The 17,966-nt window shown below is 35.9% G+C and overlaps 1 protein-coding gene across 1 annotated transcript in view; it reads right to left on the reverse strand.

The window, feature by feature from the left end:
• Nucleotides 1-511: 511 nt before the first annotated feature.
• The window catches only part of LOC109433484 (fasciclin-3), a 381,470-nt gene continuing 364,015 nt past the window's right edge, over nucleotides 512-17,966 (reverse strand). Inside the window, exons 9-10 of the mRNA XM_029875815.2 lie at nucleotides 17,612-17,861; nucleotides 512-1,316 (exon numbers count right to left, since the gene is read on the reverse strand). Of these exons, the coding sequence (XP_029731675.1) occupies nucleotides 1,077-1,316; nucleotides 17,612-17,861 (490 nt within the window). The 3' untranslated portion in view covers nucleotides 512-1,076. The remainder of the gene's footprint in view (nucleotides 1,317-17,611; nucleotides 17,862-17,966) is intronic.

Genomic DNA, 17,966 nt, shown 5'->3' on the forward strand with positions numbered 1-17,966 from the left:
GCAAATCGGATTAGTCATTAATGTGTCGAAGACACATGATGGATGACAAAGGGCTCCAGGCAGGAATCACCACGTCCGCCACTCCGAATTTCTATCGACGGTGATGAAATCGAGGTGGTTGAAGAGTTCGGGTACTTGGGCTCAATGGTTACCACCGACAACGACACCAGCAGAGAAATTCAGAGACGCATTGTGGAAGGAAATCGAGCTTACTTTGGACTCCGCAGAACTGTACAATCGAACGAAGTCACACGAAGATAACTATCTACAAAACGCTGATGAGTTCGGTGGTCCTCTATGGGCACAAGCATACGTGCAGAGGGTCAACGCGCCCTTGGAGTTTTCGAACGGAAGGCGCTGTGTAAAATCTACGGCGGAGTGCGGATATGGAGACACACAGCCATGGGCCGAGTTGAATAGAGAAGTCTTCTACGTACAGCAGAGGCCTCACCACCAACAAAATTATTGGCTCAATGATTTCTTTCAAAGTCTAAAAATAAATGACATCATAATTGGTTTAAAATATATTTGAAAGTAAAATTCACATCAAAATCTATAAAAATTACACTCAAAGCTGCACCAAAGCAAAGCTTCCATTCGCAAAATGTAATCTGATCTATCGTTCCCTGCTTACATCTAAAACAAAATACAAACTGGTATCCATCACTCATGGACAGCGAAATTCAATTTTCTTGTTGCTCTTCACGTCCTATTAAGTACATTTAATTACGAAATCTTAAAAGTATACTTTTTTGCGCAGATTCTCGATGTCAATGACTTTTCACTTCTACGTTCACTGCTTGTGCGTAGGAGATTCCGTATCTCGTGTGGATGGCTGGTAGTACAGACTGTGTAATGATTTATTCACGGCTCAAGATTTCTTAAAATACACGTAAACAAGCGCACTGCTGCTGCTGCTGGGACGGGTAATTTGATGATTCCATTCCGTTCGCTGGCTGATGGTGACAATAATGGCGGCCGATAACGGAACAGCGATGATGACGACGGACGATGATTGAGGATTGACTTCCTCCTGGCAACGGCTTAAGTCGGAAAAAACTTCAGGTAGTGGACGTTTACTTTTTCTGTTCACCGGCGGATGGTTCCGGTTTGGTTGCGGGTGGTTGGGCTGCCGAGGCAGCAGGTCGTTCACCGGATTCTTCGCCGACCACAACCGGTCCGGTTTTGCCTTCGCTGTTCTGCACGTACAGGATCTCCGCATACTCGGTCGATTCGGCCGGCTTCGAGACGTAGCCGTGCTCTGCGGGTGGTTTCAGTTGGAGTTCGGCGTAAACGAGGGTCGCCGGTTCATCGGTCTGTTGATTAGGGGGGAGATAGATGGGAGAGTTAGCTCGTGGTCAATAATGTCTAATGTAGGTGTGTTATTGTAGTGAGGATAATGAGGGTATGAATCTTGCAAAATGTATTCTGCTTTTTGAACCAAGTGTTAACAACCCAACTAACAACTGCAAGTCACAAACAAGCAAGCATGCTGAATTGTTGCCTAATAACGACGCGTAGTGCGTCATCAGCATCATTGAAATCTCGCTCGAAATTTCAAAGTGATAAAACTCAGTTACCAAAGCGCAAATTCGGATGAAAATGTATCATCCCATATGCTCACTCGTGGTGAGTGTGATGATACTTTTTCTACTGCGTGACTGCAAAATTTCCCGTTTGTTATCACTTCAAAAACGCGAGGCAAACAATCATTGAAAATTAAAAAGTCAATGATTCCTATGAGAATTCTGTGATGCACCAAGTCACCATAATGGTAATGACAGCTGAACTAAAATTATGCTCTACACATTACTGTTTAAATGATTTTTTAATTGAGAAAATAGTTAACCCAACTAACAATTGCAAGTCACAAACAAGCAAGCTTGCTGAATTGTTGCTTAATAATGGTAATGATAGCTGAACTAAAATTATGCTCTACACATTACTGTTTAAATGATTTTTCAATTGAGAAAGTAGTCAACTTTCCTCATCGGTATCAACAATGATAAATTAAAACAGTTTTCAAAAGTTTAACAAGAAATTTATTCGACAAGCATTGATTCCTTAACAAAAGAGTTTAACAAAACATTTGTCTGCATTTTATTAAGCTGATGTATCGATAAGCATATGCTCCTGAACAATGTGCTTTTCACTTGCCAAATAAACGCCTTCAGCCCGTCGTAGTTTGACTCGGAACTTTGTTCGGATTATGGGATAAAACATGGCTTAAACAGTTTAGACAACCAAGTTATTAAAGAACCAATATTTTAAACGAATCACTTAAAATAAAACATAAAAAAAAACAGAATAGAATTATGTAATTTAAAATTGAGTGTCAAGAGACGTAATCAACGTAAAAATGAGGCATTTATTTATTATTAGTAGTCTGTAACAAGATATCTTGCATCTTGATTGTAGTTCGATTGTACGAGACGCTTGGATTGATGCATTTGACATTTCAGTGCTGTCGTGTTTACTGAATATTGTTCCCACAGCCACCTAGATAACCAAACAGCATTCAGAAATCGACACATTTCAAGTATCCCTAAACATTCCTAAAGCATAAATAAAAAAAATTGCTTAACGGATATTCGACTGAACATGAGTAGATTACTTGAACAGATGCTGTGAATGCACCATGTCCGAAACCATACCGCACCACATATTGTCATACATTTTTAAAGATCGATATTTAATAATAAAAATAAAAACATATTCATATCGCAATTAGTACGTCTGGAAACAATATCTTCAATAAGGACCAACACTTTTTGGCCGCATTCGATACAAGTTTTCTCACCGTGCGATAAAAATACTGACAGCGAAATCAGAATGGAAAACACGTGTTTTGGGCTGAACAGCTGTTATAGTATAAGGCGTTGTTCAGTTGATTACCACGTGCTGTGCTAATTCACCACTGCTGAACACAAGTTCAGGAATGATCATTATTGAGTCATGGGAAGATTATCTCTAGGATGGCGCAGATAGGAAGGCATGCGGCTGGCAATCGACAGGTCTCGAGTTCTAATCCGGATTTAGGTAATTTTGTATGTAATTCTTATTTCATAACAGGTGTTCTCAACATGAGAGTAAATAATTACTCTCGTGAGAGTTCAACATTTTTGCATTTTATTTATTTTCAGTCATTTTTGCCAAAGCTTAATAACCACTTTCCTGTACATTTGTAAAACGCTTTGAACGACAAAAAATTAAGTTGGTGCACAACATGATGCTTTATAACTTCTCCAAATTTGTGTGAATGAAACCCGAACATAGGTTGTACGTGAACATAATTCAAATGTTATTCAACATTATGCTGAATTAATTCGTCATAATGGTGCCTGTTAAATGAGTGATTGTTAGTTGGGAACTTATGATGATGATGAATGTTGATATCTGTAGAAGGACCACCAAGTTCATCATAACGAACAGATTTGTAGGGATTTTTTCAATATCTACAAGCAGTAATAACAAACAAATTGATCCTGTTCTTGAGATTCTTTCAGGATTCATCAAACTTTTTCCAGAATTCCTAGAATGATCAATTTTTCCAAACATTTCTCCAGGTTTCCCCTCAGAATGCATTCCTGTCAATGTAATTTTTGAAAATACCTCCAGGGATTCCCCCAGAGGTTCTTATATGAAATCCATCAGGAATAATCTTTAGGTCTTCTTCAGAAGTTTCCTTCAGAACTTCCTTTTGTGATTCTTTCAGGGATTTCTCAGGAAATTCCTTCAAGGATTGCCACATATGTATGTTCGTGTATGCATGCCTTCATATATTTCCAGGGACTACTACACGAGTTTCTGCAAAGGCTTTTTCAAAAGTAGGTATTGCTTTTCACAGACTTTTCTGGAAATTTCTCTAAGGTTTTTCTATAGAAATTCATTTCTTTTTTCTTATGAACTCTTTCGTATTTTTTTTCCTTCATGTATTCAGGGATTATCTCAGGCGTTCATTTGGAAAATCCTCTGGAAAATTGTCAAGAAATTCGTTTGAACGATCCTTCTGAAGTTCGTCAAGAAGTTCCACCTAGGATTGCTTTTTAATAAGGATCAATTTTTCGGAGATTCTTTCAGAAAATTTACCGGTGATGCTTCAGGAATTTATCCAGAAATTCCCTTAGAAATTCTTACCGAAAATACTACAGAATGTATGCATTGCTATTTTTCTAGAATTTTTAAAAAAAATTCTGCTATGTATACCTGCAGAGGTTTCTGCAGTTCTTCAAGTTATTCTTTCAAAGATTCCTTAAAAAGTTATTTTTATTTTTCAAAATTTTCCTTAGTGGTTCTCTAAAGAATTTCTTCGTGACTTTTTTGTTCCTTTGTATGCAGTTAAAATATGAATTACTGCAGACATTTTCAAAGATATTCCATGAGAAATTCCTGTATTGATTTCTACATTAATCTCTCCAGCGATTCATCAGCCATATCTTTTTTGCAATAACTTGCTCCATCAGCTTCTCAATTTGTTTTCATATCAATGAAAGTATACTTTAAGAAGTTTAGAAGTTCTTCAGGTATTATCTCAGTGTTTCATCCAGGAATTCCTCTAGAGATGATTTAGGAAATTTTTAATAATTTTCTCCGGAATATTTTTTTAAGGATTCCTTTAGACAATCTTCCAGGGATTTCTTGAGAAAATCCTTCTTTGATTTTTTTACGGAAATTCTTCCAAATCTTGTAATTCTTGAGAAAACTTCTGGAATCTGAAACAATTCCTGCAGGAATTTGTAAAACAATCCCAGGAAATATTTCTGACGGCACTGCAGCAGTAATTTCTTAAAAACAATCTCAGTAGAAATTTCTTCAGGAATCCCTGATGGAAATCCTCAAGCAAGTCTTGATCGAACTCTTGGAAGAATTGAAAGCATTTTTGACGAAAATTTTGGAAATTCTTCTGAGAAACTCCATGCTTTAAAACAAACCCTTTGTTGAAATTCCTGGAGAAATTTCTTAGGCTTTGTAGAAGTGTCAGGAGATATTTTTCAGGAAATCCCTAAAGAAATTTTAGAAGTAATCCGCACAGGAATTTCTGAAAGAACTCCTAAAGAAGTTCCTGATAAAATCACTTGAATTTTTCTCTGGAGAAAACTAGAAGAAATTTTTGAAGAAATCCCAGGAGGAATTTTTGGAGAGACACCTGGAGAAACTGATGAAGATACCCTTGGTGGTGTTCCTGAAAAAAAATTAATACGGAAAATTTCTGGCGAATTAGTGGAATTCTAGTAGGACTGATTTTTTGGAAATGTTTCTGAATAAAATGCCCGAATCATTGAAAGAATAATGGAAACATTTTTGGGGAAATTACTGCAAGATTTTCTAAATAAATTGCGGCAGATATTCTTACACGCATTAATGCGGCAATTCCAAAATAAATTTCTGACAGACTTCTTGAAGAAGTACCTATTTGAATTTCTAAAGGAATCCCTATGAAAAAAATGTGAAGGAATTCCTGGAGAATTTTACGAAGAATTTTGTAAACAAACTCGTATAAGAATTTCTGAAGCAGTCCCTGGTGGAGTTTCAAAAGATACTCATGAAAATCAACCTAAGAGAGTTCTAGGAGAAATTGTTCAGGTAATTTCTGAATAATGCCCTGCAAAAATGTATTTAAAAATCCTTGGAAGAATTTCTGAAAGTAACCTTGGTAGATTTCCATGGAAGTTTTTCTGGATGAATTGCTGGAGTATCCTTCAGATGAGATTCTGGAGGAAATTCTGGAAAAATTGGAAGATGTTCCCGGATAATTTTCTGTTAAAGATTTTTGGAAAGGAATTTCTGCGGGATTTTCTGAAGAAATGGAATAATGTCGGAATTGTTAAAATAACTTCTGAGGTAACATCTAAAATCATTGAAGGCAATTGTTAAAGAAACTGAAAATTTTCATAAGGAAGCTCCGGAAGAAATCCTGAGAAAATTTTCAGAGAAATCTCCGGAGCCATTCCTGACAAAACTTCTTAAAAATTCTCTGTATGGAATTTTGGATGAAACACCGGGATATTTTCACACAAGTGGTCTTTTTAACATCCATTAGACCGGAAACAATTTCGAATTTAACTGACAAGTTATTTTCTTGCATGAATGGTTGTGAAAAAAAAAGAAAAAAATATATATAGGTTATTTTTGATACAATTGCAAAGGCGGTCATACTAGAAATAAAATCAATTTTATTTTGTTTTCAAGAGCTAGTTACTGGAGTATCCTCGATGACACCACAGTCTGCTGACACGGTTTCGAGAAGCCTCAACGGACTTAAGAGGATTTTCCGGGGCGTATCAGGGGGTTGCAAAGCGGATTCGGAGGTATGTCATGGAATATCAGGAGGTTTCAAACGCGTCAGGGGCGTTTCAGCGGACTTCGGTGAGCTAAAGGGTTTATGAAGAGCTTTTCAGGGAGGTTTCAGAGACTCTAAATAATCTAAGGGGATTTTAAATGGCACGAGGAAAATTCACGGGTATTTCGGAGGGTTTCATGAGGTTTAAAAGGGTTTTTCGAGTTTCAGAGAAGTTTAGGCAGTTTTAGGAGGTTTGCAGGTGTGTTTCAAAGAAGCACATAGAGGCGTTTCAGAGGTGGGGGGAGCTTTAGGGTAGTTTCAGAGACTCTGGGTATTTCAAGGGGTTTCCAAGGGGCTTTAGGATATCTTAGGTGGCTTCAGGGGAATTCATGGGTGTTTCTTAGGGTTTCGTGGGGTTTCAAATGGTTTTTTGAGAGCATTTTAAAGGTGTTCATGGAACTTTAGGAAGTTTTAGGAGGTTCTCAGATGTGTTTCTGTTGGTTTAAACAGTATTCAAGGGTTTTCAGAGGCGTTTTAGTGGACCACAGGGGGAGCTTCCGGGGGTTTCAGAGACTCTGGAGGTAGCAGTTTTCAAGGGGTCTTAGGGGATCTGAGGATGCTTCAGGGGAATTCACAGGAGTTTCTGAATGTTTCATGGGATTTCAAATGTTTTCGGAGCTTTGAAATGCGTTTCAGGGGGCCGGAGGAGCGTTTTAGGGTGTCTCAGGGCACTTTAGGGTAGTTTAAAAGGGTTTTAAGGGACGTTTCAGAGTGATCCAGTAGGTTTTTGAGAATTTGGTGTTTCATAACGATCCAGGGGTGTTCCAGAACGTTTCTGTGGATAAAGATATTTTCAGAAGGTATCTGGGACTTCGAAGTATAAGTAAGTTTCAGCGAGTGTCAAGGGGTCACTTAAGGTTCCAGAATGTTCCAAGTGCGACCCTGTAGCTCTAAATACTTCTTAAATGCTCCTTTAGCCCCTTGAACTTCTTTGAATTCACCTAAAACCCCTTTTTGATTTCCCTGGAGTTCTATAGAACATAATGCGTTCTAGGCTCCCCTAATTATCTTGTGAGCTCTCTCAGCCCTTTGTCAATCCTAACGAGCGAAACCTGTTGTCACGTTCTAAGTTTCCTCATTTATAGCAGAGCGATTCCAAGCAACAGCATCAAAATTAAGGAAATTTTTTAATTCATGATTTTCTATTGAACTGAAACTTTGCACAGTTTTTCAGTTCCATCTAAATCGCCATTTTTCGATATCAAATTTTTATTTTGAATCACGACTAACTTTTCAAAAGGGTGTATGTGAAAATGGTTCAAAAATATTCAAAAATCTGCGCAGCCAAAATGATTCGTTCGATTGCTATGAATTTTTCAGCAAAGTTAGATAACTAAATGGTGATTCCTAAGAAAATATACACTGTGAAAAAACATCGTTTTTAACATTAAAAAATATCATTTTTGTCACAAAAACTCAAATATCTCAAAACCCTATCTTTTTACCAACGTAATTTTTTTAGGAAAGACGGTCCATTGTATAAGCAATCTACCATAAAAATTTGGTGATGGTAAACTAATAAACAAAAAAGTTATAACATATCAAACATTTCACAATTTTCACATTTGGTAAATATTTTTTTCTGTGTAAATTATTTGGTCAGAAATCGCAGTTTGATGCTGATTTTATTGTTCAGCAAAGTTAGATAACTAAATGATGATTTCTAAGAAAATATACACTGTGAAAAAAAATCTTTTTTTAACATTAAAAAATATCATTTTTGTCACAAAAACTCAAATATCTCAAAACCCTATCTTTTTACCAACGTCAATTTTTTAGGGAAAACGGTCCATTGTATTAGCAATCTACTATAAAAATTTGGTGATGATAAACTAATAAACAAAAAAGTTATGACAATTCAAACATTTCACAATTTTCACATTTAGTAATAATTTTTTTTTCTGTGTAAATTATTTCGGCCGGAAATCGCAGTTTGATGCTGATTTTATTGTTAATGGCCTTGCGTGAGTAAAACAAGCTGTTTTTATTATGTATTATGTATATTATATGTACAGTAATGTTCCGATTTTATCACGCCCTCCGCGCATTAGTCGTTTATTCATTAATTTGCTGTTACATTTGAGGACAAGTGTTTTCCCTCTTCTTCAAGATGAATGTTGAAAGCGTGTTTTGCAACCTTTAAAAATATTGAAATGGGTATAGATGTTGAAGTATATTTCAAAGCATTTTTGAAAAGGGGCATGATTAAATTGTTTAAACAGATGTCGCTGATGGTATGGTGGCATTGAAGGAAATGAAATGGCAGACGAGCTTGCTAAAAGTGGTTCCAATTTACAGTTTGCTGGCCCAGAACCATTCTGTGGTATATCAAACTGTACAATTAAAATGGACCTGAAACGCTGGGCTGAGCAGAGGGTGATATCCAATTGGATGGATGTCAAAAATTGCAATCAGTCAAAACGATTTATAACACCAAATGCTTATAAAACCAAAAAGCTCTTAGAGCTCAACAAGAGAGCTCTATGTACATACACTGGCCCGAGCAGGTATCACTTGAAAAATATTGGCCATATTCAGAGTGATATCTGTCGTTTCTGTAATACGGAACGTGAAACCTCGGAACATCTGCTTTGCAGTTGTGGTGCTTTATACACGCGCAGGCAAAGATTTCTAAATAGTGGTTGCTTGCAACCCAGTGAGATCTGGTCTGCAAAACCTGGAAAGGTCTTGGAGTTTATCAATTCCATTGCACCTGACTGGGAGACGACGCGTCGTGGCAGTAGCTGATTACTTGACACATGGTAATTAGCTGGCTAGATGCGAATATCAAAACGGGACATGCCACAAAAGTTCAGCCTATTGGACGCGGTGGCTTAATTTCCTTAACAGGGGAGGAAAAAAAATGGTGGCATGACTCTCTGCACTTAGCACTTCTGGCAGTTTCTCAGTTGTTGTCGTTTTCGAACTTCCTGCGCCCTGCTTTACCGATGATGGCTCGTTTGTCAAAGTCTAGACGGCAGGACGTGCAAATGCGTAAATTTGTATTCAATTTGGGCATAACCAGTCTCTTTCAGTTTATCTATGGTGCTTTCGGTGAGATTTCGTAACTCTTTTGAACATTTTTTTTTTCATCAAACGGTCTCAAATCAAATATCCATAGCGGTAGTATTGCATTTTCGTGAGCATTGTCATGGTATGTATACAGACAAACAAACGTAACACTGACGAAATTTTCATTGACCACGCCTTTAACGATCATTTTGAATCTTGGTTGTGGCTTTCATAACCAGAAGAGTGCCCATCGTTTTTCTTTGCGTTTGACGTTTCACACTAGCGCCTTCTGATGAAGATATTGCACAACGCAGTGTTTCGTGAAACATTTCCACCAGGTGGTGGTAGTGTAAAATGAGCGATGGATTTTCACGAAAATTGTTCTAGGCATTTCGTCTGTTTGTCTGTGGTATGTACCTCTCATGCATTTGTTGTTGTTGAAGTTACTCGCATTCTTCCGATCATAAAGTCTCTTCTCTAAGAGGTATTTTTTTTTGCAGATCAACTAGACGTATACGCGTATATATAAAACTTTTATTATGCAGCTTTCGTCTTAAAAATAAGTTTAATTCCATTTTTCTTATGATCAACAGCTTTTCAACACTATCAAGGGATTTTTCCACCAGTCACGCACAATAAAAAGTATGACACTCTCAATATTTTTGATCACAACACTGGATCGCGTCTAAGTTTCAAATAGATACTATAGTAATTATGAATAATCAAACAAAAATATCATGAAAACAACTTGTTTAATTCAGACGGTAGCCTTTACAATAAAATCAGCATCAAAATATAATTTTCGAAATAATTTACACAGAAAAAATTTTTTTTTGTTACTAAATGTAAAAATTGTAAAATGTTTGAAATGTCATAACTTTTTTGTTTATCAGTTTACCATCACCAAAATTTTATGGTAGATAGCTGATATAATGGGCCATTTTCCCTAAAAAATTGACGTTGGTAAAAAGATAGGGTTTTGAGATATTTGAGTTTTTGTGACAAAGATCATATTTTTTTAAGGTAAAAAAAGATTTTTTTTGCAGTGTATATTTTCTAAGGAATCATCATTTAGTTATCTAACTTTGCTGAAAAATTCATAACAATCGAACAATCCGTTTTTGCTGTACAGCTTTTAGAATATTTTTGAACTATTTTCGCATGCACCCTTTTGAAAAGTTAGTCGTGAGTGAATATGAAGGTTTGATATCGAAAAATGGCGATTTAGATGAAATTGAAAAACTGTGCAAAGTTTCAGATATTTTTGAAATGGTCGCTCAGGATCGACTGACATGACTCCGTGGAATTCCTCTTATGTAGTTCTATTTATTAACTATTTTAAACGTATGCCCCCCCCCCATGTGTGATATAAAAAAAAGGTTCCTGTGAGAATCGTGGGAACTCCGCCAGAAAATTTTGTAATTCCAAATGAATCTGATAATACATTTCGATGAACTTTTCAAGGTAAACTCTATCGGACAAGAATTAGGGAAGTTTTGAAGATATCTTAAATCAAATCAAAAAGTATTGTCAAAATTTGTAAGAAACTAGCTGACCCTGGCAAACTTTGTCTTGCCTACTGAGTTTTTTGACGTTTCAAGACCAAGTCCCCGTACGCAAATTGCATGAAAAATCGATTTTAAAAAAGTTTCAATTTCTTCATGTTTTTGGCCTTATAAACCTTCCTTGGGTGAAAATTAACAGAACAAAGCCAAGATGACCCAAATCAGACGTTCCCGTTCGCGAGTTATGCGCGGTACCACGTATGTCACTGCATTTTTATATATAGATAGATTCATGAGACTTTCCAACATGACCTTCGAAAAAAACCCAGCTAGAAGTTCTTAGAGGAAAACTCTATTAACATTCATGGAGGCATCCCTAAAAAAATGTATTGAAGAAGACCTATTCAATATAGTTGTTGACTCAGCTTAAGGTAGCACCCAAAATTCAGAGGCCGCATTTATGAAATTATGATCTCAACACATGCCAAGTCAAAACCGTAAAAACAGTATTTTGTCGTTTTTTTTTGCTTTCGTATAATAAAAAGTGCAATCAACGTATTCCAACAATTTCATCAAGTATTTCTTTCCAAGTATTCCTTGAAGGGTTTCTACGAGAATTCCTTCGGGCAAGGTAAATACTTACATACCTTGCCTTCGGGAATATGTATTACGATTTATCTAGCAGTTACTTCAAAGGCTTTTACACAAATTCCTCTAAGATTAACTTCAGAACTTTTTTTATGGATTGCTTTAGAAATTTTTCTAACCATTGATTTTGGAATACTTGAATTGATTCCTTCAGGAACACCACCAAGAATTTCTTCAGGATTTTTTTCTCCAAAATGTATCAAGGAATCTTTCAAAAATTCCTTCAAGGATTAGTTTACCTTATAAATTCTTTCAAGCATTCCTTCAGGAATACCTCTTCGGATCCCTTCATAAAGTCCTTCAAGGATTATGTCATGAAGTCCTTCAACGAATCCTTCAGATGAACCATAAGGAATTTCTCCAAAGATCCTTTCAGAGACTTCTCAAAGAAAGAATGTTGCAGGAGTTCCTCATGGAAAATATCTTTGATGAATTTCTGAGATCATGCTTGATCAGGTATGGCCAGGGATGCCATACATACAGAATTATCTGTATTATACAGATTTTTGACCATTCGTACAGATTTCATATTATATATGATACAGATTTTTGAGCTTTACGCGCTTTTTTACTTTTGTATGGGATACAGATTTTTCACCCAAATTTTGTATGGGATACAGATTTTTGAAAATAGTGATACAGATTTTTCGAAAAATCATCTGGCAACTCTGGGCATGGCTCTTCAATGGATCCTTGTGAGATTTTTGAAGGAATTTCGGAGGTATTCCTGAAAGGATCCTTGTAGAAATGCTTGCAAGAATATTGGGAGGAAATTTTAAAGGAATCCTCGAAGAATATTCTAGATAAATTTTAAGATGTATTCGGAAAGAATCATTAGGTTTATTTTGGAAATATCTTTGATAACATTCTTGACGGATTACTACAGTACTATGAAGTAGTAGTAGAAGTACTAGATGTTTTATGAGGAATTACGTAAAGGATTCTTGAAGAAATTTTGAAAGCTAAGGGAGTTCCGGAAGAATCAATTATGAAATGCCTAGATTATTTTTCAAAGATATAATGGCATGAATCCCAAAGAATTCCTCTCAAATTCGTTGATGCAAATCAAAAAACAATTTTCGAAAGAGTTCCCACAGATTTCAGTGGAAAAATTTCTGCTGGAAGCCTTGGGGGGATTCCTTTAAGACCCCCTAAGGGAATTTGTGCAGGAATCCTTTGGAGATGAATGTACCCTTGTAGGATTATCTGAAGGAAACCTTTGAGAAATCCCTGAAGGAATCTTTGTAACATAGCTTGAAAAAATTCTTGAAAAAAAAATTAAATATTTATTGGATTTTCTTAAAAGAATCATGGACGAATTGTGAAAGAGAAATTAAAAAAAATGCGTTATCTTTCGACGATTTCATACAGTAATTATTGGAAGAATTTCTGAAGAAATCTTTGAAATTCTTGAACAATGTTTCGTAAGAAATACTTGAAAGAACTTGACTTTAAGAAAACCGCTTGAGGCATTGCAAAAAGAACCCTTGCAGAAATTTCTAAAAACAAATCTTGAAGGAATTTATAAAATAAAATCTTGGTGGAATTTGTTAAGAAAACTTTGAAGTAATTCCTAGATGAATCGTAAAAGATATCCCTTGGAGATCCTCGTTTGGAACAAATGCTTGATGGAATCGTTAAAAAAAAATATTAAAAGCTTCGTGAAGGACGAAATTTGTGTTATCGCTAAGTAAATCTTTAATAGTATCAATAGATGGAAACCTTGGAAGAATACTTATAGAATTCATTGAAAGAATTCCAATAAAATTTCTTGGAGGAATTTCTGTGAGAATTCATGAAAGAATTCTTACAATTTTTATTAGAATCTTCCTTCGGAAATTTTTTTTGGATATTTTTCAGTAATTGCTTTGGAAATCCGTGCAGCAATTCGTTAAGGAATACCTTTGAAAAATTATTTGGAAATTCCTTCGGTAGTTATTCTGACAATTTCCTTCGGAAATTGGTTTGGGAATTCCTCAAGTATTTTTTTTTTCTGAATAGGACAGATCGGCGAAGTACTAGATTTTGTAGTAACGAGCTGAATTTTAGTATGGTGAGAAGATAAATTCTTCGTTTCTGCAATGAAAAGGCGCAAAAAGCGTGGGAATTATCATTCCTTGCCTAAATCGATGCTGTTTGAGCAAAACATTGGGCAACAGTGTTATTGTTTTCACCATTTCTTGCAACATAAACAACATATTTATCCAAAGTTTTACTCAAACAGCATCAAATTAGGCAAGGAATCATAATACCCAAGCTTTTCGCTCCATTTCATTGCAGAAACGGAGAATTGTCATTCTCACCATACTAAAATTCAGCTCATTACTACAAATCTAGTACTACACCGAACGTGCCCCATTCATTCTTCACTATTTTTAAATAAATTCTTTGGTAATTCTTTTGAAAAATGTCTAAGCTATTGTGTTCGCAATTCCTTTGGTAAAAATATTCAAGATTTTTTTGAGGAACTCGGTTATAAGTTTCAGTCCCTTTGCTAATATACCTGACAATTATTTTTGTAATTCTTTCAATAGTTCCTTTCAAAATTCATTCGGCAGGTTACTGAAAATTGTTCAGTCAATTCGTTTGTAAATTGAAGCGGTTATTTTAGAAAATTTCTCCGGTAATTCTCAGAAAAGTTGAGGTTCTATAAAATACACACTTGCGAATTAAAAAAAAAACAAGAATTTACAATGGAATGGCTGAAGATTTTTTTATATAACTTTATTATCGAGAGCCGAAAGCCGAAGAAAATCTCTGAAGAATTATCTAAGATAAATGTTTGAAGGAAGAAGTTCATTGGAGAATTGCTGTGAGAATTAAAAGATTTCTTATATATTTTTTAATTTGAATCTGTTGAATACTTGGAGAAATGGTAAGAGAATTTATTGGATGAACTATTAAAGAAACCTTTGCAAAAACTCCTGAAGGAAGTTTGACAGGAATTTGTAAAGGCCTCTTTGGAAGAATTCCTTTAGAATTTTGAATAAAACCTTGGTAGAATTCCTAAAGCGATCCCTGGAAAAAGCCCAAAAGTAATCCTCTTGGAGAAATTATTGAATAAATTAAGCAAGGAATGCTTTATTTGATTGATGAAACCTTCGCAGAGGTTCCTAACAATATCTTTGATGAAATTCCGAAAGGTTTTGTTTTTGAAGAAATATTTAAGAAATCATTGGAAAAATCCCGTAGGAATTCTTGAAGCGATTCCTGAAGAATTCTCGATGGAAATCCTAAATGAAATCTCCCACTTCCATTAATCACTTAAAAGATGCTTCAAGGCATTTTTAAAGAATTCTTGAAGAAAGTGGCAAAACAGTCATCCTTGGAGAAACTTCTGAAGAAATTGTTCGGTTTTATCTTATCAAATCAGGTACCTGTTCCTTTACTATTTTCATTCTACTGAAAACAAAGGAATGAAGCGCTTTTTTGATTTTTGTTAGAAGTAGGTACGAATGATTACAAAAATTACGTTATCAATCGGTGCGGTAATTGCTTTGTTTTCGAATATTATGAATTTGGGATTGTATGATTACTAAGGCACGTTGACCCTACTACCCTTAGAGATTGTTTTAAACGAATTTTCGGAGGAATTTCTGGAGGAATAAATCATAAATCCTGAAGAAATTCCTGACTGAGATGCTTGATGGAAACATAGAATGATTTTTCAAAAGGTTTTGTGAAAGAATTTTTAAAGAGTCTTATCAAAAGTCGAAATAGATATTTTTAGAAGATCTCCTCGAGAAATTCTAGTGAAAATTCCTGAAGAAATTCTCGGGGAAACTCCTAGAGAAGATGGATATTAACGAATTCGTTGGAAGAAATCCAGAAGGATTTTTGGAACGAATTTCTACCAAAGTTCCTCTAAGAATTTTCTTCTGTAGGGATCCTTGGAGGATTTTTTTAAAATTATTATCCAATGGATTCTTTGGAAATTTCTTGGAGGATATCTAGGATGAATCTCTTAATTAAACTTTAGAGAAACTCCTTGAAGAATCCTTGCAGATTCTTTTAAAAAAAAAAGCGTTGCAGTAATTATTGGAGGAATCCTTGGAAGAAATTCTTAAGAAATCTTCAAAGGAACGCCAAGATGAGGAATACCAAGATAAATTCTATGGAGAAATGCTTGACTTCCGTGGAAAAATAATTTTCTTTCAGGAGATCCTCCAAATATCCCTGGAGGATCTCCTGAAAGAAACCATGGAGGAATGTTTGAAGAAATTCTAGAAGAACTTCTCTTCCTCTGACGGAATTCCGATGTAATTTCTTGGAAAAATATCTGGTTCCAAAAAATCATTGGAAAACTTATTTAGTGGGTTTTCTAGAGTTTCTTACAAATTCTTTGATCTTATAGATGAATCCTCAGAGATATTATTGAATCCCTGATGGACTTCCTGAACAAATGTTTCGAGAAATACTTGATAAAGCCTTTGTATGAATCTTTCAAAGTACTCTAAAGTACTTTTGAAAACATGCTCGGAGACAACACTGTAAGAATACCTGATGGAGTGTTTAGTGAAATACTGAATGACACACTTGCGTTAACCACATGGAAGATTCTTGAAGACAAATTATAATTCTGAAAGGGTTTTTTTTTAAGAAAACGGTAATGCAATCTTTGAAGGACTTTCTTAGGAACATTAGGAAGGACATTATTCTTAGGAAATAATCTTACGCTCATTGATGGAACTCCGGGATGTATCCTTGCAGAAATCCCCAAAGAAATTCATAAAAGAATATAGAAAATAATTGTTAACCTTCCGTCAGTCAGTTGGCCACCACCTCCAGCATCACGCTAATGCTGAGTTCGAAAGTCGAGATTTTTTTCAACGATTTGTACAAAATACAAAATACGGCGTGATCATTTGAGAGTTAGAAGGATAGACTTATCATTGTAAAATATGTACATCTGTAATTTTCATGGGGGCCCACACATTTGGTTCCGCACCGGGCCCCCAAATTCCTAGCTACGCCACTGAAAGAAATGTTCTGAAATAACACATAAAAATGCCAGTAATATTCTGCCGATAGACTCCTGTAAAGAGATGAATTTCTGGAGCAAGATGTTTCAGATTCTGGAGGCTACGTGTGATGGAAGCCCTAAAGAAATTCCTTGAAAAAGATATGTTTACATAAGGGATTTTTTTAGACACCTAGAAGATAAACCTTTGGAAATTGGTGATATAGTTATGTCATTTGATATTTTTCGCTTTCTTGGCCTACAAGGTTTTTTTTGTCTTCTCTGTTGAGGAAATTAAGCCACTGCGTCCAATAACTTGAACTATTGTGGCATTAGTTTTAAGAGTTTCCCTCTTATACATTTTAAATAAGATTTAATAGCGTAAACTGAAACAACTCATAATACAAACTTTTTTAACTTTTCAATTTGATGGTATCTAGTTGTTTGAAAGTTGTATCATGTTTTAATCAAAGAGACTAGAAGAGGTTCTTAGAACCATCATAAAACCAAAATAATGATGGTTTTCAAACCCTCTACAAAACTTATTGGTCTTCAAAATGTTACTTGAACTACACAGCGCGACATTTTTTTGTCTCAAGAGAAAACTTATGTGTCTCTGACAGATTTTGGGCCGCTGAATCCAAATCTGGGTTCAGATTTACTCCAGCACGTCACAATTTTGAGCTATACCTCAATGTATAGGTCAAAATATGCGATTTTGGGCTTTTAATGGCTTGCAGCATGGAAATATATTTTTTAAGTAATCAAAGGATTAATGGCTTGCAGTCAAAAAAGCCTAAAATCGCATATGTTGCCCTATAAATTGAGGTATAGCTCTAAATCTTGACGTGCTGGAGCAAATCTTAGCCCGGATTCGGATTCAGCGGCCCAAAATCTGTCAGAGACACATAAGTCTGCTCTTGAGACAGACCAAAAGTTAATTTTTGTTACGCTGTGTTATCATATAAAACGTAGTAAAATATAGTAATGGCACGGTAAATGCTAACACCTTATATGTCAAACAGTAAAAAAACACAATCAAAACTGCCACCACCAGTAAGATGAAACCCAAGTAAAATCCAGGAAAAATCCCCAGGATAGGAATCGCCATAATTGGCCACCCGATATAACACAGGTATAACAAACCTTGGACGCAGTAGGTGGCCGCCGTTTGGGGGCACCGGGATCCACAGTGGCATAATCCTCCGAGGCAACATCCTCCGCCGCTCCACCGCCGCTTGCCACCGCCGGACTGACGATGAGCTCATTATCGACAATTTCTTCCCCACCTGTCGTCATCGAGTCGCCCAGCTCGGCCCGCTTTCTTCCGAACAGGATCTTCAGCCGCTGGGTCTTGGTAATTGGCTGTTTCACTTCAGCGCTTTCGGTGTCACTCCTGTGCGAAAGAAACGAAGAAAAAATGCTTGGTGAGAAAAAATGGATCAAAAGGGAGGAAACGGTGGTGGTGGTGTAGTCGAGAGCACATCCAGCAGCAACAGAC

This window comes from Aedes albopictus, chromosome 3, assembly GCF_035046485.1.
Source record: "Aedes albopictus strain Foshan chromosome 3, AalbF5, whole genome shotgun sequence".
In the NCBI taxonomy this organism is placed as follows: Eukaryota; Metazoa; Arthropoda; class Insecta; order Diptera; family Culicidae; genus Aedes; species Aedes albopictus.